Source organism: Oreochromis niloticus, linkage group LG9 (assembly GCF_001858045.2).
Source record: "Oreochromis niloticus isolate F11D_XX linkage group LG9, O_niloticus_UMD_NMBU, whole genome shotgun sequence".
Classification (NCBI taxonomy): domain Eukaryota; kingdom Metazoa; phylum Chordata; class Actinopteri; order Cichliformes; family Cichlidae; genus Oreochromis; species Oreochromis niloticus.
This window is the reverse complement of record NC_031974.2, coordinates 18,840,647-18,864,374: the sequence shown is the minus strand read 5'-3', so window position 1 is coordinate 18,864,374 and position 23,728 is coordinate 18,840,647. Positions and strand designations below refer to the sequence as shown.

At 43.4% G+C, this 23,728-nt stretch overlaps 3 protein-coding genes and 1 long non-coding RNA gene across 15 annotated transcripts in view; 2 read left to right on the top strand and 2 right to left on the bottom strand.

The window, feature by feature from the left end:
* The window catches only part of LOC102082737 (extracellular matrix protein FRAS1), a 473,764-nt gene that overhangs the window by 132,267 nt on the left and 317,769 nt on the right, over positions 1-23,728 (bottom strand). The window lies entirely within an intron of this gene.
* On the top strand, positions 15-8,299 carry rnf6 (ring finger protein (C3H2C3 type) 6). 3 transcript variants are annotated; one of them, XM_025910062.1, is made up of 4 exons: positions 15-35; positions 2,330-2,485; positions 2,591-2,755; positions 4,643-8,299. In XM_025910062.1, the coding sequence occupies exons 1-4, from the start codon at positions 32-34 to the stop codon at positions 6,487-6,489; spliced, it is 2,172 nt and encodes a 723-aa protein (XP_025765847.1). In that variant the 5' UTR covers positions 15-31; the 3' UTR covers positions 6,490-8,299. The 3 variants fall into 3 exon arrangements, with proteins under 3 accessions (XP_025765847.1, XP_005471944.1, XP_005471946.1); XM_005471887.3 differs by lacking the exon at positions 15-35 and adding an exon at positions 1,174-1,303; XM_005471889.4 differs by lacking the exon at positions 15-35 and adding an exon at positions 1,319-2,030.
* atp8a2 (ATPase phospholipid transporting 8A2) overlaps positions 10,360-23,728 on the top strand; it is a 50,171-nt gene continuing 36,802 nt past the window's right edge. Inside the window, exons 1-8 of one of the 9 annotated variants that reach the window (XM_025910058.1) lie at positions 10,360-10,678; positions 12,873-12,980; positions 17,383-17,560; positions 21,029-21,128; positions 21,340-21,438; positions 21,544-21,589; positions 21,816-21,856; positions 23,466-23,539. In XM_025910058.1, coding sequence (XP_025765843.1) covers positions 10,636-10,678; positions 12,873-12,980; positions 17,383-17,560; positions 21,029-21,128; positions 21,340-21,438; positions 21,544-21,589; positions 21,816-21,856; positions 23,466-23,539 — 689 coding nt within the window. In that variant the 5' untranslated portion in view covers positions 10,360-10,635. Of the gene's footprint in view, positions 10,679-12,872; positions 12,981-13,034; positions 13,844-15,535; positions 15,634-15,902; positions 16,658-17,382; positions 17,561-21,028; positions 21,129-21,339; positions 21,439-21,543; positions 21,590-21,815; positions 21,857-23,465; positions 23,540-23,728 lie in introns of those variants that run through there. The other 8 variants (XM_005471878.4, XM_025910057.1, XM_005471880.4 and 5 more) reach the window with 8 other exon arrangements.
* On the bottom strand, positions 10,704-12,947 carry LOC112847747 (uncharacterized). Its single transcript, XR_003221507.1, has 2 exons — positions 12,806-12,947; positions 10,704-12,719 (listed from the first exon to the last, which is right to left on the bottom strand). It is a non-coding gene; the product is annotated as an uncharacterized LOC112847747 (long non-coding RNA).

Here is a 23,728-nt window from a genome sequence, read left to right as displayed (position 1 = left end):
GCCCTGCAGCAGAGAAAGAGCCAAAGAAAAAATGGGTAGGCTGGCTATACCACGTGGAAATTCTCACTCTCACTCAAATATAGCTGAGATATGACTTGATATCATCGTATCGTCTTTATGCTAAGGAGAAGCTAGCTTATTATTTTCCGTATTGTGGGTTATTACGTGGCTATAAGAGGGCTGTGCAAACAAATATCTGCACATTCTGTCCACCACAAAGAAAGCAGACATGCATTTGATTTTAATTCAAGAGAATAAGTAAAGTATGGTTTAAATAGCACTATATTGTGAAAAGAAAAAGACTGTCCAAACAGATTAATGTTGAATGGGCAGTCACGGGATAAAGTAATGAAACGTATAAAAAAGGGAGACAAAAAACAATATACTTTTAAACTCTTTTTATCATCTTCTTTTTGCTGCTTCCTTTAGTGGTCACCACAGTGGATCATCTCCCTCCATCTCACCATATCTCTAGCATCCTCCTCTGTTACACCAACCCTCTGCATGTCCCCCTTCACTATGTCCATGAACCTCCTCTGTGGTCTTCCTCTTTTCCTCCCTGGCAGCTCCATCTTCAGTACCTTTGTTCAATATATCCACTATCCCTGCTCTGCACATGTTCAAACCATCTCAGCCTTGCCTCTCTAATTTTGTTTCAATTTGAGGTGTGCCTCTGATATGCTAATTTCTAATCTTGGTCCCACTCCCATTGGAAATCTAAGTGAATCAGTTTAAAGTATTTTAAAAGTGGAAAACTGCTATGATTGGTCCAAGAACCTATCCACTCATTACCATACCCTGGAATGTTGGAAGAGCTATTTTAGCTTCTGCAGCCAGCAACCTTTATAATTGCCAATAAAGAGTGGCAGTTATGACTGAGATACAATATATGATTAGCTGAATATTTAGAATATTTAAAATAATTTAAACAAAGGCATCAAGAACCCTAATGTGAAGCTTGTTCCCACCACTAAAAAAAAGTCAAAATTTCCGTGTTTTAATCTCGAAATGTAATCTTACTAACTCACATTTCTGAGAAAAATACTTTGAAGTTTTAGATAGTATAGTATAGCTGAATAAAAGTATAGCAACTTTATAAATGATGCTTTTACACTGACATTCACTGCTGTCACCTAGGTCAGCCAAACCTTGAGCTTAGCTTTGATGTTATGTTAGGTAGGAACTATTATAGCCGGGCATCTTGTTTTTGACCGACGCTGTAGTGCAGCACCGCTGGTCCCATCTTGATTTGAGAGAGCAGAGAGAGCAAAGCGAACCGTCCATATTACAGCTGCCTCGTCAGGTACGAAATTCTTTTACATGCCACTGTCATCTCTTATGAAAGTGTGTTAGGGTTAAGTGATAGGTTCCGTGTACTCCCACTGCTTGAGAAAACGTTCTGTCATAATAAATTATGATAAGTTAATGAGCCTCGTAGCTCGCTGGTGGGTCGGCTAGCGGAGCTATGTGGTAGTCGCTAACGCTGGTTGTGCTAACGAGCTAGCGCTGAGTTAGTAGCTGAAGCATTGCGCACTTAAATGGCTTTTTAAATATCCACAATTCTAATTGTAATGTTGAGCCAATGTTGTCGTAATCGCTACTATGTGTCAACATCTCGATTTTGTAATTCTCTAATAGCGCTGACGAGATTCTTTGTCTTTCACTGTTTGCCCTGCGTTTACATGGAGGAAGCCTCCCTTTCGGTTTATCACGGCCCGCCTATGTTCAACGCTGATTGGATGCCTGGCGTGTCCGTCTTGAGATTACGCCGCTGATTGGTGGCTAACCAGGATGACAACGCCAGTTTTGTTGCTTTATTCCGCTGCCTTCAACATGGCCTTCCGTGGATACTGTTGTCACTGCGTTAATGTTAGGTTTCGTGATGACTGCTTCATTGTTACACTACCCCTTAGATTTACCGTGGTAGGGATTTAACTGAGCATGGGCATAATTAAATTTGATGAATTTTCGGCGCTAACCTCTAGGCTAAACGTTAGCAAGATTAACGTAGCCATTTCCATTCTTTTGCTGTAAGTGTTTCGACAGAAAATGGATGGCGTTGATTTAACTGTTGCCCTTGGGTAGAAATAGTCACTCAAAGACAACGTTGAGCAAACAGCTCATATTTGCACTGTGTTTTGCGCTGGTCTTATTTATAGCAACTGCTCGCTATATAACAGTTTGATCTTTGCTTGTCCATAACCGAATCAGATGACCATTAGCTAACACATGACTTGTTCATCTGCAACATATTAGAAAGACAAATATCTACAGAGGGTAACTAAGTGACAGATCATCCGTGACTGACTCTTGCTTATTTGTCTGCCAGCACTTTACACGGTGATGGACCCTCCTGGTGGGGGAGATGAACGGCGGAGGCAGGCAGAGCGTCTTCGAAGGGAGGAGGCGTACTATCACTTCATTAATGAACTGAGTGAAGAGGAGTACCGTCTAATGAGAGATGGCAACCTGCTGGGCACTCCTGGTAAGGAGGGGCACTTGATGCTTTTGCGCCATGTTGTTGTATCTGTACCCACAGTTATTTTTATTGTACAAAAAACACAAAGCCCATGAAATATTTGTTTTACAGGGGAGGTGACTGCTGAAGAGCTCCGCCAGCGTCTGGATGGAGCAAAAGAGCGTTTGTCATCTCAGCCTTCTACCGAGCAGCGCTCACAGACTTCTGAGTCTGGAGAGCAGCAGAGCAGCAGCGGTGAGGGAGAAGAGAGAGGTGCTGGAGGGAGACGAGGAGCAGGTAGGAAGGACTTCTTCCCTTAATCTTTCCAGATCTGGCTTTTGTGATGTTTTGTTTTATGTTAAGCCCCAAAGTCACTTTTGAGTTAAATGGCTCTGTGGTATAGTGGTAGAACATTCACCTTACATGCAAAAGATCTGTGGTTTGATTCTGGGGTGAGAAGCAGAATCAACCTCGTGACTTTTGTAACCTGGCAGTTTGCAGCAGGGTTTAAGATAAGAGTTTAAAATCATGTTAGTTCTCGCTGCAGTTTTAAAGATGTATCAGTAGAGAAGGTCAGAGATTCGCAGATTATACTTAGGGAGATGCTGCAGCAGTTTGAAGAGATGGAAAAAATTTTGCTCTGGATTTATTTCAAATGTCTTTACTTTCAGTTTTGTCTACTTCTCTTCCTATCAGCACTAATGTGGTGGTAGTGTCTGAGTCACGGCACCTATCATTCATCAGAATACAGCAGCAGCTACCTGCGCCTGTCCGATGAGAGTAAATAGAAGTGGCTATGTGACAAGCACTGGTGACGTGTGAAGTCACAAACGAAGGGGTATACCGGGGTCTTTAGGGATCCATCTGCTGTGGTGACCCCTAAAGCTGCGTACACACTGGAAGCAATTCACAGCAATGTGGCGACTAGAGACCCTAGAAAGTCATCAAAATTCAAGTGAATAAAGACAAAATGAGTGCTGGGGAAAGGAAGTAGGTGTCACTCGTGATAAACCGTTGTCAACTTTCAGAGGAGTAAATGAACAGACGAGTAATGAGATTGAAGACTACCCATGATTGACATATGACCTGGTAGTAAACTTATTAGGGGCTTACTGAGGGAACTGGAGCTTAGAATGTCCACAAATGACTGGCCATCAGCTTCGAAGCAATGTCCAATGAACGAATCATTTCATATGTGTACGCAGCTTTAGGAAATAATGGAGCAGCTTTTACGGCCCGCCTAGGGGTGGCCAGACCATAACATAAGGGTGATCCATCCCTATCTGACCCCAAGCAACACATCGCACAATCAGTACTTTTTGACTGTGATTTATTTACAATAAGTGAATTTAAAAACAAAGGAAGGGAGCGAATTAAAACTTCGGGGTGGACCTAAGGCCAAAATAACAAACAAAGGGAGCCTATCTCAAGGATAAATCAAACTTACCTACTCAAAAGAATTAAACCAAACGACAGCGACTTACCTTCCTAACTAACAAAACAGGAGAAAACTCAAACAAAAAGGCAGTCCACCCCTACATGCTCCTGCATCAAACAAACATAGCTAAACAGGGAACACAAAGTCTGCTGGTTGGGATTGGCCGAGGATGAATGAACGGCCGTCCATGGCGGTGTCTTCCTATATGTTGTTCCCCGGTCATTAGCCAATCCGTACGATCCGTCCCCTGGATGCACCAATCACGGAGAGGCACCTGCACACTCAGACTTGCATATTAGACGAAATAACGACAACAGTCAAAACACAGCCAAAAGTTACTTAATTTTTGATTTAAAAAAATCAAAAACACAGGACAGGAAAAACACAAAATAATCTTTAAGGACTTGCTTTGGCAGCAAAAAAAAAGAAAAAGGAAAAAAAAAGGATGACAAAAGACAGGTTTCATAATATGTTCTGTGAAGGTCTTGTATTTATTTTAAACCTTGCCTAAGCTGGTACCAAACAAGACGGCGTGCTTTGTTGAACCGTGTTTGTATTTATGTTTTAGCCTGACAGTAAATACAGTCTAAGTACTGGTTTTGAATAGTTTAAAATGGCTTTTATATTGTTGCAAGAGAACAAAAGCAAGATTTCTGCTAGAGACCTGTGAAAAGAGAAGTAGATTTAATGATTTAATTTACCTAATCGTAACCTTTTTTTTCTTCTTTTTTTTCCCCTTCCTACAGGGGGCACAGAACCTGGAGCAGAAACTTCTAATGGTGACTCATTACTGGAGTGGCTGAATACTTTCAGACGCACTGGTAATGCTACTCGCAGCGGGCAGAGTGGCAATCAGACATGGCGTGCTGTCAGCCGGACCAACCCGAACAGTGGAGAATTCCGCTTTAGCCTGGAGATCAACATCAACCATGACCAGCCAGAGCCAGGGGAGCATAATGAGACTGTGGATGCCTCAGACCCACCAGTGACTGCCCCAAATACATCACCCTCAATACGAACTGCTTCCTCCTTTTCAAGCTCTCGCCCTTCAACCACGCCAAGGCCTGCCCCGTACCCTACCCCCCGCCCAGCCATTAGTAGGCGGGTGCAGACACGGCGTACACGCAGCAGCACTACCACACTTTCCATGAGCCCCCCTGCACTTCCTCCACCAGTGGCGTCCTCAGCTGCTACTCAAAGGAGAGGTGGCACTTTGCACTCTTTAACACCTCCTCCCAACGTTCCAAACCCTCCTCCTGATCAAACTATACCTGTACAACAGCAAGCCTTGAATGTAGAAGGAGAGCAGGGGCGTAATGATGCGCCTGCTTCTATAGACTGCCCCCGGGTGTCATCCCAGTCTGCGACACAGGCTCCAGCAGCGGGACACGAATCCCGTGGCAGTAGGACTCGATCGCATGGTCGCACACGCAGAGCTGCATATGGAAGTGGGCTTTCATCGCGCATGTCAAGGCGAAGTCGTTCCCCTTTACACAGAGTTAGTGCTGCTACTACCACTCTGCCATCCAGTAGTGATTCCAGCAGCTCATCCATTAATACTGTTGAATCAGGCAGTGGCACACCCTCTGTGTCAGTGGAGACTGGAGAGGCTGCGTCAGAACCTGTTGTTCCAACGGAGCCAGCTGTAGAGATGGTTGAACGTGAAAGTGAATCACAAGTAATAGGAGCAGGAAGTTCAGCAGTGCGAAGACATCCGACCATCATGTTGGACCTGCAGGTGAGAAGGATTCGACCTGGTGAAAACCGCGATAGAGACAGCATCGCCAGCAGAACACGATCTCGTGCTCGCGTTGCTGAAAATACAGTGACATTTGAAAGCGACAGTGGTGGATTTCGACGCACCATTTCTCGCTCTGAGCGAGCTGGGATTCGCACCTACGTCAGCACTATTCGGATTCCTCTGAGGCGTATCAGTGAGACAGGCCTAGGTGAACCCAACTCCACTGCCCTACGTTCAATCTTGCGCCAGATCATGACTGGATTTGGAGAGCTGAGCTCCCTAATGGAGACAGAGGCCGATTCTGAAACTGTTGCACCTAACCATTCAGATCCTAGTGGTACAAACGGTAACAACAGCCCAGGCAGTCGCCTGAATACAAATGAGAGTGCACCTGGCCAGGTTAGTACAGGTGGGGTAGTTCACGAGAGGGTGGGGCTGGTGGGAAGTGATGAGGACCAGAATGGGCAGGCCAGGCTCGGAGGAGTAGTGAGCACCACAGACGGACGGCCTACCAGCAGAGACACCAACAACCTAGTAGAGAACGGTACTCTACCCATTTTGCGGCTGGCACATTTCTTCCTGCTCAATGACGAAGAGGACGATGAACATCCGAGGGGCCTGACCAAAGAGCAGATTGACAATCTATCGACGCGTACGTATGGTCAGGCCAGCCTGGAGGGGGAGATTGGTCGAGCCTGCAGCGTCTGCATAAACGAGTATGTCCAAGGCAACAAGCTGCGCCGCCTGCCCTGCTCTCACGAATTCCATGTCCACTGCATCGACCGCTGGCTCTCTGAAAATAACACCTGCCCCATCTGCAGGCAGCCTATACTTTCAGTGCATCATGACTGACCTATTATCTCACAAACACAACTATCCCGCTCCTGGCTCCCTGAACTGAGCAGATCCAAGTGGGCTTTGCATGTACATAGCGCTTTCATGGTTTAATTTCTTTGATTGCTCATTGTGTTGAAGAAGGTTGAACCAAAAGTGTGGAATAAGAAACTATAAATGCAGAGAATAAACAAAACTTTATTTTTTTAGACCTTTGGTTTTCAACAACTCATTATTTTATTTTCTTCTTCCTGTGACCTAGTTCGCTTGACTCTGCGATGACGCTTCAGAAACTTGTCTATAGAAGGCATTGATGCTTATTAAGGAGCTCCTGTAGCTGCTGCTGAATAGTCTCACTTTAAATCTTTGATGTCTGACACGCAGCAATGTCTCTGTCACGACTGGACTATACAAATCACTTCTAGGCTCGATTTCTCTTCCAGTATAGGATGTAAATAACTCACCACTGCTTATATTTAAGGGTTTTGAAGAAAGCTGCTCTTCACATGCGATTTATTCTGAATGGAAGCAGGAAGCTTAGCTTATTTTAGCTTCATTTTTCAACATCCATTTTAAAGTGTCCCATTACAATTGGTTAGGAATTGTTTGATTTCTCGGGTATAAATGAAACATGTCTTTAATTTTGAAACTATACTCTGTCCATCTAGTAATATTTGTTTAAGCCCATAAGTCCCATATAGTCAAAACATAGAAGTCATCCATTAAAATAACCTGCTAAAAACAGCCACTTTGAAATCATTAACATTAGCCATATGAGCAGCACAGTTTCAACGAAATGCAAAATGTGATAATCAGGAATTCAGACTTGTCAGTATGAGTTGTGCAATGGAAAGGGGAAAAAATAGTATTGTTTGTTTTGCTGTTCATTGTTGTTTACATTGTAACGCCTGAATATCATCTCCACTTAAAGTCTTGTTAAGAAATTGATGTTTTTTCTTGGTTCCTGTTTTTAGGCCCACACCTGACAGGACCTTTGTCACGAGGTTGCGTAGTTAGCCTCTCACGTGGAATTAAAAACAAACAGAAAGAAATTGATTTTCAGTTTTTGAGGTTCTCTGGCTAACTCATAAGTCTTTATTCATGAGACTGGTGCAGGAAAAATGTTTTTTCGATGCTGAACTTGTCCAGAAATGCTCTGCTAATGAGAATCTGTTTACTCATTTTTCCCCCCTGATTGGGTCTGTGCAATGGTAGCTAGCTGTTTAAGTTTCATTGCAAGTGCACACGTGTGAATAAGGCTGTGCTAGTAATATATTTCTCTTTGCTCTTTGTTTGTTTTTACATACCATGGACAAATGTTGCATTTCTAGTGTAAAACAGGTGGGATATTTAGCTGAGCCACCCAGTCAGCATTTTCCCCACCAGTGTCACTTTGTACATCGGTGATTGCACAAGAACTAGTCTGCCTGTGCAGTTAACACATCACTAACAAAACTGCAGGATTTGTGCAGTTTAGTCTGTAAGAATGTCTGAGCGTGTGGTAAGTATGTGCGCGCGTGTGTGTTTGGTATAATTATGTGTGTGTGAGGGGGGGGGGAAGGTCCGGTGTACCAATCATACCTGGTTCTCAGAAGGCTTCTCTCTGGTGCATGTTCACCTTAGAGAAAATTGTGGGCAGTTCAGGAGTAACTATTTATTCTGTTTGTATTTAATAAGATGGAAATCAACCTCTGAAATATGAAATGTTACAATGTGATGAGAGTAAATGAAACGGCTATGATGAACATGTTACTATGTAATAAAATGAAGACGGTTTTCTTCTCTGCTCCTTAACAGTGTAATAAAATGCCGCTTTGTTATGCTGGAATTTTTGCTGTATGGATGTATACGGTTAAAACTGTCTGCGCAGTGATTCAGGCCGGGACACCATCCCATGCCGCTCTTTAGAGGATATAATAGATTAATCATCAGACTTTAAATCAAACAACCACCACCAAAAGAATTCACTTTGATCTTATTGTGATCTTACAAGTGTAATGAGGAGAGTAACTTAAAAAAAAAAAAACATACAAAAAGAACAGTTATTGAAATAATCTGTGTTAAGATATGAAAAACTAAGTTTAAACATTGTTAGTTCTCAGTTTTCAAAGCTATGCCATTAAAATGTACTATGAACACACACACGTATCTATAAGAGATCATTTGCATATGATTATTAAACAGTGATATACAATAAGCTGAAACTTCCCAATATTTTTACACTGAAAAATCAAGCAAAAGTATCAAATTTCACACGCACCTTCAGCGAAACTGATCGTGAGCTACATCGATGTAAACCATATATTTGATTGGCACTTTTGGCAAGTTTTCAACTTCTAGCTATTTTCACATTTTTATTTCATCGTATTTATTTTTCTATTACCTACTTCTTTCCTCCGTGTTTTCATTTTGTCTGATAGACCTGGTTGCCTTAGACAGAAAGCGAAAGAGAGATTACACGCGCTTATTTATGCGCGTCTTTGGCGTGCGCGCCAGCGTTTCATGGAGACGCAGAGACTGTCTCCGTGACGTGCGCTTCTTCGAGGTTCTTAAGCAGGCCAGAACCACCCTCAGTCCTCCGGGAAACGTGGCAGATGTAAACAGACGCACTGGCTACCAATAATCTGATCTATTTTTAAGGACCTTGTTAAATCTAAACTTCCACTCAGCACTTTTTTTTGACCTAAGCGATAAAAGCATAAACAATTATATAATAATTTATAAACTTTAAAAAAGTACGAAAAGTGGAAACAAAGTTGCTGAGAATTTCTAATAACAAGCGCAATCTTCTAAAAGACTTAGCTGTTTGTTCAGTAAAATGTTTCTGGCTGTATCTTTATGTATTTATCTCACACTGAGCCTCTAGAGACCGGGAGCGCTTGCGCATCTTATCCTCATCCCATGCGCGCTCCCGTGGCTTGTCTGAAGCAGTGTCGTAAAGCCAAACGGAATACGAACAAAAATGTCTCGCTTTTCCTTCAAAATATGAGCTTATTAAGCGTTCACTAAGACCATTTCCAAGAAAAATAAAATAGGATAAAAAAGAAAGAAAAGAAAATATATTGTGGAAAAAGTGGCTGTTTTCACAATGTAACAAATCTTTACAGTATAGATATACTGTATATAAGATATATATTTTTTATTTATTTATATTATGCCCCTTTTATGTCTCTATGCTTTATATTTTAGACACAGAAAGATGCCAAATGATAGTTGGCTTTTAAAATAGAATATTGTGAAAAAAAAATGATTTAAATAATTTTAAGTGTTTTGTGTGTGTATATATAAAAGAAAGACTTTTATTATATCCATGTGACAATAAAGCTTTGAAACTTGAAACTATATTTTGCTATTAGCAGGTTATGTAGCGTGACAGTTATTAGTTTTTGCACTGTTTTTCTTTACTTTAAAAAAATCGATTAATTTATTTTGTATCCTCTTGAAACCCGAGGAATAAAACAATTGCCAGAAAATTGCCAGAAAGTTATATAGTTTTTTTTTTGAAAATGGAGGGTTTATTGAACCATCTAATTAAAAAAAAAAAGAAATTAAATATTAATTTCTATCCTATTAATTTTTATTTTTCATTTTATTGCCCAAAAACTTATTGTATCATTTATTTCGGTTTTTCATTAGGGAAAAATCACACGGATGACGTCTCAAAAACAGGTGGATGAAATACGATACACTCGTCTTTATAGAACCAGAATCAGAATAGGGTTATAGGGTTAAATAACCCGTTTTCCCCTATACAGGACGTTGCAGGTTTAAATATGCTTCATAAATAAAATTGGACTGAATGTACCGAAAGCAGAGGCAGGTCACCGTTTAACCGCCAACTTAAGCGTTAATTGATGGGTAGATGTTATTAATCCGGTTTATTCTAGTCTAATGTAATTTTATTTTGAAAACACTGACCGGAAGCACCTATTGTGTCTAGTCTGATACGACGCTGGAGCAGGCTGCCCTCTACAACACATCGCCGCGGTTTGACCGAGAAATGATGATCCCTCAGGAGCGGCAGCAGCATCGGCGGCAGTGGCGACCGCAGCCCGGGCCCGTGCAGAGCGTCGCTCCCCTGCTCCCGTCTCCGTGAGCCGTGAGCATGACACCGCTCCGGCCTCCTCGTTCTAGCCGCACCGACTCTCGTTCACCGCTCGCAAGATGTATTTCAACCGGAGAGCCAAGAAGATCCACAGCGAAGGAGGTAAGCAGCACGAAGAAACGTGTTATTTAATCTTTGCACGACCCGGGTTCCGCCCGCCGCTCTCTGCTGTCACCCATCACTGTGAAGTGAATCCACTAACGGGCCTGTCCTTTTTTCTGCATTCAGCGGCCTGTGTAGAAAATCGTGCGTATTTGATATGTGCTTGGCATAATAACGGGGAACCGTTTTATTCGGGACTGCGGCATCCACACGGAGGGACATGCCGGTGTTTATCCTCCAGCCTCGCTCATTTCTTGGCACCGGATGGGAATGCAAAGGGCAAGCAGACTGCAGGTGCCTTGCTTCAGGTCTCATTTAGAATAGCCTGGCATCATTATGGAGGAGCCAAGTGAAGGAATTTCTGATGACCTCAATAGTATTTATCTTCCACGGGTTAAATGTGTGACCTCATCAATAAATATTGACTGCCTTGTGTAAATATGACCTATGGCCTTGTTATGGTGTTATATAATTATGCTGTAACAGATTTGTGTGCCTTCTGTGCTGCATCATAGTGTCCGCGATTGACTCTCAGAAAAAAAGAAAATGTATTAACCTGCTTTTACTGTGATTGAAAGCGAAATTTTAGAAATATAAGGTGGCAAATGTTCACCCCAAGCGCCTGCAGATCGGTCCAAGAACAGCCTATTAGCTCTCCGACTTAAATACCACGTGACCCTCTAAAGCGCGCTCCTTATCTCACCTTTACCTCAACCTTAAGGCCACAGCGTGTTGAGTTTTAGTGTTTCATACGCTTGTGTTGAATAAAGGGATGTTTCAGTCTTTTGCTCACGCGTGAATCTGCCTCATGCAACAGGACGCAGCGAACCTCCGTTCATGCGACAACCTGCACTGTCTCAGTTTTTAGCAGGAAAATGTCCTCATCAGTTAACAAGCTGGCCAGAAGGTGAGGATGCTGAAACAACCTGCTGCATCAGATGATTTCACACATGGCAAGTAGACGCTGGATTGGATTGTCCTGGAAAAGAAGAGCACGTGTTCGCCTCATCCAGTGGCTTTTAATATTGACCGGCACATATTGTCAGGCTGCTCTGCTGTTGCGTGTGTATCTGTGTGTGAGTGTGGCTGCATGCCTCTTGCAGCTTCCAGAAATAGAAAGCAGGGTAAATTGTGAGCGCCAACTGGGCCATACTGTCTTCAGGCCAGAAGTTCCACATATTTATTTGTTGTTAAAAAAAAATGCATTTCCACTTTTTACAAGCAGAAGGTCAAATAGTTAAGAAAGTGACATTGTTCCTGTTTTCTAGATCCCACCCACCCATTTATTATTTGTATATATAAATATGTTTTAAACTGAATATCAGGTGGTCTCATGATGAATTTGTTACCTTATTTACTGTGATTTTCAGATATAATCCTGCAGCTTGTTTTGGTTTTGTGGGGTCTAAAAGTTGCTTTAAAGCTTTTATACTTTAAACACAGGATGGTAGTCTAGTCAACGTGTGCATGTTTCCGCCTGGGTTCCTCACGGTGCTTTTACTGTAATCTCTTGAAGCCTGACCGCTTGATTCTTTGCTCCAATTAGCGAGCTGCCACATGCCTGGCAATGACGTCTGTAGCTGCCAGTCTGTCACATTTATTTACACACATTTGCAAAGAGAGTTATAGTTTTAACTGTTTGTATTTAAGAGGAGCCTTAGAAATATAAAGCATGTGTGCAGTAGTGAGTGCTGAATAAAAACATTCTGCTCCATTTGAATATCAGTGTAAGGCCACATTTTCTACTAGTGTTGATGTTCTTTCTTGATGTGAGTCATGGAGCTCAGCCAACTGTCAACAATACATCTGTTTAGGGAAGATAATGACTGGTTGCCATGGCTGCCAAGCTACCTAAGATACCATTTAGGAGATAACAGGGAGGCCCAGTAAGCTGCTGAAACAAGGCATTTACATGAAGTAGCCAGGAGGAGGCACTCCTGGGCAAGCTATGAGGGTTTTGGTCAAAGCGATTTCTGAGCAGCTGTTCGGGCTTACATCCATCATATGCTGGCATGAGTCTCATCTCAGCTGTTGATGCTTCCTGTGAAAGGCACATAACAAACAAATCATCTGGGTAGTCTCTGACACATGGATGTGCTGTGTGAGGTACAGTCTGTGTGTACTGACTTGTTGTCTTGTGTGTGTGTGTGTGTTGTCTTCTCTCGCCGCGGCCTCTCTCTCTTGGCGTCCACAGAGCAGTTAGTGTTGACCACCATTAGGCAGGAGTCTCCTGAGCTGCAGGACCCAGGCCAGGGCGCCGGTGCTACCATGCGTGCCCGCCTCGCAGACAGGTTTGACAAAAGTGAGTTTGCTCGAATTAGACTGGATGATGCCCCCATCTGTGTCCGGACTCCCAAGGTGCATGTGCCAACGGCTAGGGGCAGGTGTGTCTCAACCCCCGGCCCTCAAGAGCTACAACATTTAGTTACTCACATTAGGATCTCAGGGTCTTTGCAGAAAAGGTTATGACATGTTATCACTGTTGTGGGCTGATCATCTGTAGCTCCTTGGGGCCTGGAGTGCGATGAATGCTGAACAGGACCCTCTCACTGCATGTGCTCATAGATATTGGTGGCTTACCTGTAGCAGTTCATGCTGGTGAAGACAAAGCTATATGGGGTCTTTAAGCAAGTGCATCTGCATGCTGTAGAACTCAGCACATGCACGTATAGATATGGCATGCCTGAACAGAGCATGTAGAAGAACACCGCTGCATGCATATAGGTACAACTCTGGGTTTAGAGAGAAGCATGGGAGTAGCTGCATGTTGATGGGTTTTTTTTTTATGTTTTCTGGCTTTAAAAGATTTACTTTCACCTGTTTTTGTGTGTGTGTCCATAATGCAGTGTCAGTGTGTGTGTGCATTTGCATACATTAGTTTAAGGTGTATGAGCGTGTTGCAATCGCACCTGTGGGATTATTAGGTTATGGATTAGCAGCAGGTGAAGTTGCAGAGCAGACACAGAGGGGATTAGCACGCTTGCTCACTTGGGCCGTAAGAGGCTTGCTCGCCTTACTTCCTACTCTGTCACAGTGGCAAATGGAACCACTGGGAATGATAGACGCCAGGTCTCCCGAGACCTGCAGATAGGGCGTGCAGGTCACCTAGGAGAGCGACGACAGCCATGGGACGCAAGGGTCGCCTAGGCAGACGGCGCTCTGTCGGTAATGCTTTCCTGACTACATCGCCATTTTATTGTTGGCTAGATTCAAAGCATGTGGGCGAAGATGTGTTTTTTTGTTGGGTTTTTTTTGCTGAATTTCATTAACGTTAAATGGGGAGGGGGGAGTTGGTGTTTAGCTCAAGAACACTTTGACAGGCCTTCTTGCTGTAGAGGATGACAAATGGAGGTTTTGCTGTTAAGGGATGAGCTCAGACACTTTCCTGCCACTTTTTGAGGCAGGGATACCAAACACAAAAATAGAGTACTTTAATTTGCATTGTACATTCAGAGAGTTTTTCAGATAATGAAAACACAGAATGAGCCAGAGAATCTGTCCCAAGTGTGGCTTGTTTGGAGTGGAAGTTCGCCAACCAAGGATAATTGTATTCTGCTATAACTGCTGTTAATTAGTAGCTATTATCTTTTTGGCTAATTTCATTTCTGAGCTGAGCATTGTGTCTGTATTAGGCATGATTGGATTAAATGCGCAAGCATCTCTGAAGCTACATTCGTGCCATTTCAAACCCTATTCTGACAGGCAGTGAGGGACACCGCTTGACAGTGGCAGACTTGAGTGAAAGCTGGGGCGCAGCACCGGGGCGGAGTGTCTGGTGAAATATGCTCTGCCATACTGGAAAATGTTGATGAATTATGCAGCTCGCATCTATGCATTATTTATACCCTGGCCAGCTTTTTAAACTGTGAAATTTTGGCACGAGGCCAGATCAGATTGGGTTCAACCCAAACCCACAACAAATTAACACTGTGTATTAAGATATTATGAAGCTTATGATAAATATTATGCTTTGTTTTCCCATCTGAGGCCATTTGTAAATACTGAAACATCACATTTTGCCTGTTAGCTGTGCTAAATGTGTTTGGCTTAATCGCCTTCTCATGACACATGTATTCTCAGCAGAGAGATGCGTAAAAGATTATCAAGCATCGTTACATAATGGATGTACGTTTTCCTCAGAGCGTATGATTGCTCTGAGGAAAGGAGACGTGTTTTTGTTTAAGACTCACCAACAGAATGGGTAGCTGGTAGCATCCTGCAAGCAGAGTAAGAGATCAGCGTGTTAATTGAATTGGGATCAGTCTAGTCTTACCTGTTGTGGCTGCAGGTCATCAGACCTGTGCTACCTGTGTGTCTGTCTTGGGCGCTTCACGTGTAATTGACCTGGCTGCTCTCTGCCTGGGGTTTGCTGCTGAGTCATCGCTGGCCCGTTCGGTAATGAGTTACGGAGGTGGCGGCATTTCTGCTCCATCAGAGATGAGTTACTGAGGCATTAATCTCCTCAGAAATGAATTATAGCTCAAGTGGGTTGCTGAAAAAGCCATTATTGATCTCCTTGGAAAGGTGTCTACAGGGGTTTAAAAAGTGGAGTGGAAGGATGAGGTTTGTTCAATAAAAATGTCTGCCAGTATAGAAATGACAAAAAAAGGCTGAAAACATATAACAACAGAGGTGCTCGATGGAATTGTACTTGGCATACATTGCCGTTTATTACCTTTATCTTTGAATGTTCCTTGATCACTTCCTCGCAGCTCTTTACTATCTCAGTTGACCTTGTTGCAGTTTGCACTGTGGAGAGCTGAGCTGTGATTGGAACTTAAATCTCTGTGTGGTCCAGAGGTAATAGCTAATGGAGATATAGAGATAAGAGGCTGTTCATTTTCTGTGGGCTTGGTTAGACTTTGACCCTTCCTCTGTGTCATGTACGGACACGTCACGGGCTTGTGTGGAGCGTTTGGAGTGCGTAAACTCTTGAAATGTCGAGCAGTTTTGAGGTAAAAAGCGGAAAACACAAAAAACTCACAAATATAATACAACGGAAATACGTTGGGTTCATATAACTCCCTGGTAAACTATTAAATAGGTGTAGCCGTTTCCTGTGCGCGCGTAACCTGATGTCTCTTTCAGTGGAAAAAGTCTGATGTGCCAACAGATTTGATCGAGTAAGCCTGGCTGGCTTACTTCTGGGTAATTTTACAGTTTATTGTCTACTTTAGGAGCCGCAAGCTTGAGTGGAATATAATAGTATTAAACTGTTTGGTTATTGATGAGGGGAGAAGATGACTCGTCTATCGTTGGGGTTCGGTAGTGCTGCAGAAATAGAGTTTCAGGACTGTGGAAATTCAATCTTGCAATTAGCCTGCTGTTGTTTTCACTTACAGATTCACTGACAGAGAGTGCACAGATCCCAACAAACTCAGAGCTTTGTGATGCATATGATTTCATTATGCGTTATATTTGCAACAGCTTTTTGGGAATAGTATTACAATGACACGAGTGCGTACATTTGGCCTATTATACATTGCAATTTTGGACATGCAGAAACACAAACGACTATACAATCTATACAACCTGCAGGAAGTGACTGTTGCTGCCGTTGCAGAGGCATCACAGTGGAGGGAAGCAACACGAAGTGATCTGATGGATAGCTCCAGCTTCACGGATGTTATTTGACCCATCTGGTAAAGTGCTACTAGACCTTAAGGCGATATCAGGCTTCTGGCCCTTTAAAGACGAAACCCCGGCTTTGCCCCTCCGCAGCACTGAAGGAGCTCCATATGGCTTCCTCTCCTTGTCTGAGCTGGTAACAGCGAGCGGCTCGATACCACACCGGAGGGAGGAGATCGTCCAAAAAAGAGACGGATAAAGGCTTCAAGAGGCGGCAGGTGGCCAGATGACACGGCAGCGGAGCTTCTCGGGCCAGTATCTTTCAGCACCGGGGCCGGGAGTTTCCTGCTCAGCAGAGCCGAAGGAGGGCAGAGGGAGGACGGGCGTGCTGCTGCATCTGTCCTCGCCCAGGTTCGCCGTTGTTCCAGCTGAGTAAACTGTGGTGTCCCGACCTGTTTGCGTGTCCGCCACTTCCCTGGCGGCTCCACAGAACCGCACTTGCTCCGCGTTAATGCGCGCGCTTGACGATGAAAAACTGCCCGGCTCCCGGAGCTCATGCGGGGGTGAATGAGCGGAGATCACGACGCTGTAAAATGGTTGGAGACGACAAAGCCGGGAGGGCGGGCGGGGAAGCAGCGAGTCTGCAGGAGGAAAAGCGTGGTGCATCCTCCTCTGCCACTTTTTTTTCTTTTTTTCTTTTTTTTTGGATAATTTGTGCTTAATGATGGTCGCGATGCGCGAGGTGGTTTCTCAGTTTTACATTTGAGCAAGTGCTGATTTAAAAAAACAAAAACAAACAAAAAACCAAACCGACCCGGTGTGTTTGTTCGCCATTGTGCATCCCTCAGCACATCCATTATACGCGGGGGGTCCCGTGGGCGTCGGGAAACGCGCGTGTGTGCATTGACGGTACCTGAAAGACAAGAGGGGGGTGTTTATAACGGGAAACGTCATTGAATCAACCCCGCCGGCTTCAGCATACATCAGCATACAGTAGCCTCTAGTACTAATTAGTCGCCCTCGCTTTTGAACCTAAACTACGTCTCCAGTCTCTGTCTCTCTCTGTCTCTCTCTCTCTCTTCCCTCCTTATCTCTCTTCCTCTCTCGCTCTCTGCCTCTCATTCGCACTCACTCAGCTTCGCCTCTCTCCCATCAATCCAACGGTGCAGGACCTGCTTGCTCGTCCGCCGGTTACCGCAAGGCAGATGATGAGATGTCCGGGACCACTTCCCAGGCGGATCCCGTAGACGCCTCGGCGCGGACGGTGCTCCTCAACCGGCCTCAGAATACCAAGTTCTGCGACAACCATGTCAGGTAGGCGTCACTCATGAGCTTTTAACTTTTGCCAGAAAGCATGCCTTGCGTGCCCTGTGGTTTTACGCACTGCTTTTTTTTTAATATAGAGGAATAGAGGACTGGCCTCCCTGATGAGCTGCCAGCAGAGAGCGAGAGAGAGGCGGGAGGATTTTACCCAAAATAATTGAAGACTTTTTTTGTTGCTGTAAAAAAAGCCTTTGCACACCTCAAAAGTCGGTCAGACTGACATTTGTGCAGATTTTTAATTGTTTGTTTGCGCTCATTATCTTATTATTGCTGACCCATCTTTAGTACGCCTACAATTTTTTCTGCATGTACCATTTCAAGTCAAAGCACGCGACCAGATTGTAGATATCTGGTGTCCTACTAAAGGACACCATTTACTCACAGGGGCTTTAGACCAACATTGTCAGGGTGAAGCACCCTCTCTCCTTCTGCAGAGTAGACTTTGGACCTGTGAGACTTAGTTTATTGTCCACTTGTAATAGCTCTCTTTGTTTTAGTTTTGATGAAATCGCACTGAATGTTTTACTTTTTTAGAATACTATTAGGGGTGGACGTCTATTGACAAGCCAGTTTAATAACTCACCTATTAAAAGCTTGTTTGTATCTCTGCAGCAGTCCTAAAGGCTGAACATGTGTCCACTGCCTAAAGGACGCAGGAGGATCTCAGTGGAAAAAGATTTAATCAGTATACGTCCTCATGAATAATTTTGGATGTTAATCAAAATAAAGTTTAGAAGAAAATTTAGAAGAAGGTGTCTTTTTCTGTTCCACTGTTGTCACAGTGCCTACTGTGCTTGTGCTGATTGGATTTCACTGAGGATCAAAGCTGTCCACTCTCATCTCTCATGACTCAGTCAAAGATCGTAGCTGTTGGGACTACAAAGATTCACCCAATGTGCTGGCTTGTTTTGGTGGTCCCCGGTGCTTCTGCAGCTAACATATGTAATAATCTGTCGTAAGTAAGGTTCACGGGCCGAGCCAAACAGCATGTGCTGCGACAGTCTCTTTTATCAATCTCTTATTGTCCCAGCTGTCATTAGAATACTTTAGGGGCTCAGCTGTGGTAATAAATAGAAACTCAGTCAAGTCTGATTCAGGCAGACGCCAGTGAAGTTTGGCTCTTGTTGCTGTTTGTATGTTGTAACTGAGGCCGGTGCCATGAGGAGAGCAGAGTTTGCGGTCTGTGAGCGAAAGGCTCGACGCTGCTCAGCGAGCATTCAGTGGGCTTGCCGTCATTGTCGGGAGATTCAGTTCCACTTTTAAAAAAAACCTAATTCAACTCTACAAAGAAGATTAAGGTGGTTGCTCCCTTGCTCCTCTGATTGGATCATGCATGGCGTGTTGCCCCCACTGCATGGTGATTGGAGAGGCGGGAGCACTCTGGCTCCAGAGGCATGGCTTTTGATGTCTCCGTGTTCCTGTAAATCTTCAGTTTGTGTTTTAAAAGTTCAATAGCACTATTGATTTTTTTTTACGGGGGCGGAGATTAAAGCCTTGTAGCTTTTATCTGTATACTCAACTCACCTCTTCTCCAATTTCCCAGATCCATCGCTTCCATTTTTTAAAATGTAGGTGTTGTTGTTTTCATAGCACATTGCCATTAAGCACAAAGTAACATGTTCATAACTCATGTTCTTCCCATTATATCGACGACTCTTCTCCGACCTCGGCCCAGTTCTTAATGCATGAAGAACTCAGTCTGTTTTTTATAAAAACATGTCAAAGCCACACAACTGCAGGAGAGCATCACCCCTGCAGCTGACAGCTGTTACCCCACCAGCAAGTTGGACATTTATGCTATAAAAAAATAACACCCGCAGAAGTTTGGGCTGTTTTTTTTTTTTTTTCTTTTCTTTTTTTTTGCTAAAGCACTGGAAGCCGAGGTCTTGCTCTTCGTGGCATCCGGTATCACTTGTCTGTGATTAGATTGAGGCTGCGTTATCTGCTCGACCATCGGTGTAGCTTCACTGACTCTGACGTAACCAGAGCATCTGGGTTAGAATCAAGTTCTGAATATGTCACACAAATAGGTTTTCATATTATAAAATGAAAGTTGTTTTAGTGCAGGTTCAGAAACAGCCACGTACACTGGGCATATGAGTCACAGTGAAAACAGAAAGCAGACAGTTGGTTGCTTGTACACAAAACTACAGGAGAAGAACTAGAGTGCCAACAAGACTTCTTTACTTGGATCGGCCATCAGGTGGTACTGTTACTGAAAGTAGCAAGCGAGTATATGGTTGTCATGGCAGCAGGGAAAAAAAGTAATTGCAAAGCAAGTATGGCGACATTTTTAAGAGAGGTACTGGGGGGCGTTATCCATCGCCAAAGGATCGTAGGGCAGTGGAAAAAGGAGTACCCACATGAAAAGGATCACATGCGGGCTTAGCTAGATATGTTTTGACTTAATTATGGCGATGGATAGAATCCAATTAAAAAGCGACTGTAGGTGTTTGCATCATAGCATGCATCCAAAAAGTCTCCATTTCTGTCCAAACTAAGACGCAGTTTTAATTTTGTTTAAGTTAAAACTGGATAAACAGGATTTCCAAAGGTCTCTACTACCCTTTTGGGTGTTTTAGAAGTTGCAAAACACTACAAAAGTTACACAAAAATGCATTAGTGTGGCTGTACCCGGAGGACAGTGTGTAACAGTGTGACTGAAAAGCATCTGTTGGGCTTCTGTTTTTTTGTTTTTGTGTGTGTGTGTAACATCCCGGCCTTTATCGTTCTGTGTCTGAGTGTAAGGCAGATGGCGAAAGCAGTTTTGGGTTCATCTCCAAGGAGATTCTGAACTGTGATAGAGGAGTGTGTTTTGCCATTTGCTGCATGCAATCTATGCACTCACGCACACACGCTAACGCACACTGTCCATTATGCAGTCGGAAGCAGAGGCTCTTACTGTTCACTCAGGCTGCATGGGGGAAAAAGAAAACAAAACAAAAACAAGGCAGGCCTTGACTTGAAGGTTGACTTCTTATTTTTAGCTCATCTAAAAGCTCTTACTGTAGCTCCTGGCTATAACAACGCTAATCGATACAGCCGTCTGATCAATACAGATGGCTGACAAAAAGGTTGCCAAGGCTTCTTTGCGCTGTTTTGGGGTATTTTGGGGTCTAAATTTAGTGTTGGATTAAATGTCTTGGCCTATTTATAGAGGGGGTTGTGTGTTTGCAGGACGTAATGGCTCTGTTTTGCGCTTTCTGAGCACAATTTAGTGTTTGTAATAGATTTTCAAGTGCTGCAATATTAAAACCCAAATGGACTTCTTTGTTATTCAGCCTTTAAGGTAATGCTACTCAAGCATTCCCTGAGTGAGAAAAAAAAATCATTAGCTCACAATTTATGCATGAAGTTCCACCGTTGCTAAAGCTTTACGTGACTTTTCCGGCATCTGTTTGAACGTAAACAACATCTAAACTCTCTTTTTGTCTTTCTTTTGTTTGTCTTCTTCTACAGCACCACCAAGTATGGGATTCTCACCTTTCTGCCCCGCTTTCTGTACGAGCAGATCAGACGTGCTGCCAATGCCTTCTTCCTGTTCATCGCACTCATGCAGGTAAACCCCAGCAGCTGCCAGCGCTGTTTGCTCAGCGAGCTGTTTGTTTGATTTCTGCACTCAGCCTGGCCTTTAGATGCTCTGTCCTGCAAAGCCTATTTCATCCCATGTCAGAGTGTGCAAAAGCCCACCTTTAAGGGAAATACGGTGGCATTTCTTCTCTTTGCGATCAGCTCTATCAGCATCAATTTCTCTCTTTCTCCCTCATTAGCAAATCCCTGATGTGTCACCGACCGGTCGCTACACCACGCTGGTCCCGCTCATCTTCATCCTCACGGTGGCCGGGATCAAAGAGATCATAGAGGACTATGTGAGTATCAGCGTAACATGAGTAGAAACCAGCTTTTAACTCATTCATAAAGTGGAAAAGTGATGCACCGTGGGGCTAACTTAATCTTCGTTCATCTCGCCACAGAAAAGGCACAAAGCAGACAACACGGTCAACAAGAAGAAGACAACAGGTATCACGCGTGTGCTTGTTAATGTGCTTTCTGTTTTTCATGAGAGTGCTCGTGTGTGTGTATTTGCGTGGGCTTTGTTTTCCTTTCATGTCAGGGTGAATGGCTGTTGTCTATTAGTCATTATAGCGCGGGCCGCCGTGCCCCAGACAAAAGTTTAGTGGCTATGAATACTGCATGAGAGCTGCTCTATAGGCTGACTGATGGCTGTGTTGTCCTTGTCTCTCAGTGCTGCGGAGCGGAGCCTGGCAGACATTTATCTGGAAACAGGTATCGTCACATTCTTCCACTCTCGTGCTTATCTCTCCTGTGTTTTGTCTTTTTCCTTCTCTTTCTTGCTGTTTCACAACATCGATTAGCCTGTTTCATTGTCGCGAGCGATGTCAAATAATGTTGAAAGAAGTATAAGAAACTCTCTTACTGTACTGAATCTATTTTAGGTAAATTGTAGAAAAGCATGCAAAAGAAACAAAAAGTGAACACTTTGGAATTAAATACTTCAAAGCAAGAGCAGTAACCCTCATGAGATGATAAAAAAATAACAGTTAGTACATCTGATTATGTCCGTTAGAGCTAAGAGATGGCTTTTAATGTGGACTTATTCCACCTTTTCCCTTTATTTGTTCAATAGACTGTCCTATGTGTACTTTGGATCCTTGACAGGCAAAACATGCTTGTCCAATTAGTAGTCATGTTTTATGATCAGATAACAAGCGCATCTAATTGTTCTTCAGGGGATGAATTTGTCCAGTATTTCAAACAGGCACGTCTTTTTTGTTGAATAGTTGCATTTTCTCCGGTGGTTTGCAGTTCATTGAACCGAGTGAGTGTATAACCTGCTCACACAAAGCTTTTTTCCTTCCAGTCTTTTTTTGTCATTTCTGCAGGGTTGTGAATGTTCTTAGCGGACATGCCCATTAACTGATTCCAGCTGTGCACAGTCTTTCTCCAGCAGGTCAAGTCAAATCAAATTTGAGCCCTCGTTATGCGGATGACAGACGTCTACAGCAGAAATTAAGCCCCATTGTTGCACAGTGACACGACAGGTGCAGGAATTTGATTCAGTCGCCCTTCAAACTCATTAATGTCTGCGCCTAAATAACGTTTCAGCAATTTTGGGTTTGCTACATCATAAAATCTGTTTTTGGAAGAGTTTTTGCTTTTCTTTCTATTAATTAAAGTCGGAGGGATTCTTTAAAAAAGTCGCCCTTGCCCTTCATACATGATTATAATAAGATGCAGGATCAGTACAGTCGTTTTTTTTGATTGTGTAGGAATTGGCAGTGTCACAGTTCACATCCTACCCAAGATTGTCACATTTCTTGAAGTGAAGCTTACCTCCCCTCCTCCTGTGTACTTGGAAAACAAGTTTCCGGCTGCTGATCCGAGGGGAACCGACAGCCTGAAACACTTGTGTAGTTTCTGCAGTGCCTGATGTAGCAAACTGGCAGTGTTTTAGCATGACTGTCTACAGTGATAAAGTCAGCTCCACATGCTTTCCTCTGACCTTGGTTCTCTGAAGTTATCATGCATTCCTTTTTTGGAATTGGGTCATTTGGGGAAACTTCTCAGCTACACGAGGACTTTCTTTAGGAATTGTAATGTGTATATATATTTTTAAATCAGCTGCAGAATTTCCTGGAACACTTCATAGACAAAAGTGTTCCTTCTGTTTTCTTCTTTCTTGCTCATGAATCGCATAAAACCTCAAACTCTTCTTTTTTTATTTGGCTGCATCCTCTGCTGGTCACATATTAACCTGCCCATTGTTTCCTCTCTGTCTTCATCTCTTACCCCTCCTGTTCTCTGTTACCCTCTGCCTCAACGCCCCTCTTCTTCCCTGCCTCATGCTGTTGCACTGCTGCGTCCTGGCCACAAGGTGGCAGTAGGAGATATAGTGAAGGTGACTAATGGCCAGCACCTCCCAGCTGACATGGTTATAGTGTCCTCCAGGTCAGAGTCCTGTGTCTCTCTGTCTGTGTGAGCATGCTGCATGTACCTCATTAATATATTCTAAACATCTGTTAAGCTGCTTTTAAGGGCTGCTGCTAATGTTTATTTTTATTTGTGGTTAATTTATTATTTTTGTTAAATAGATAAAAATAATAATCAGTCATTTTTACCTTAATTACTTCATAAATA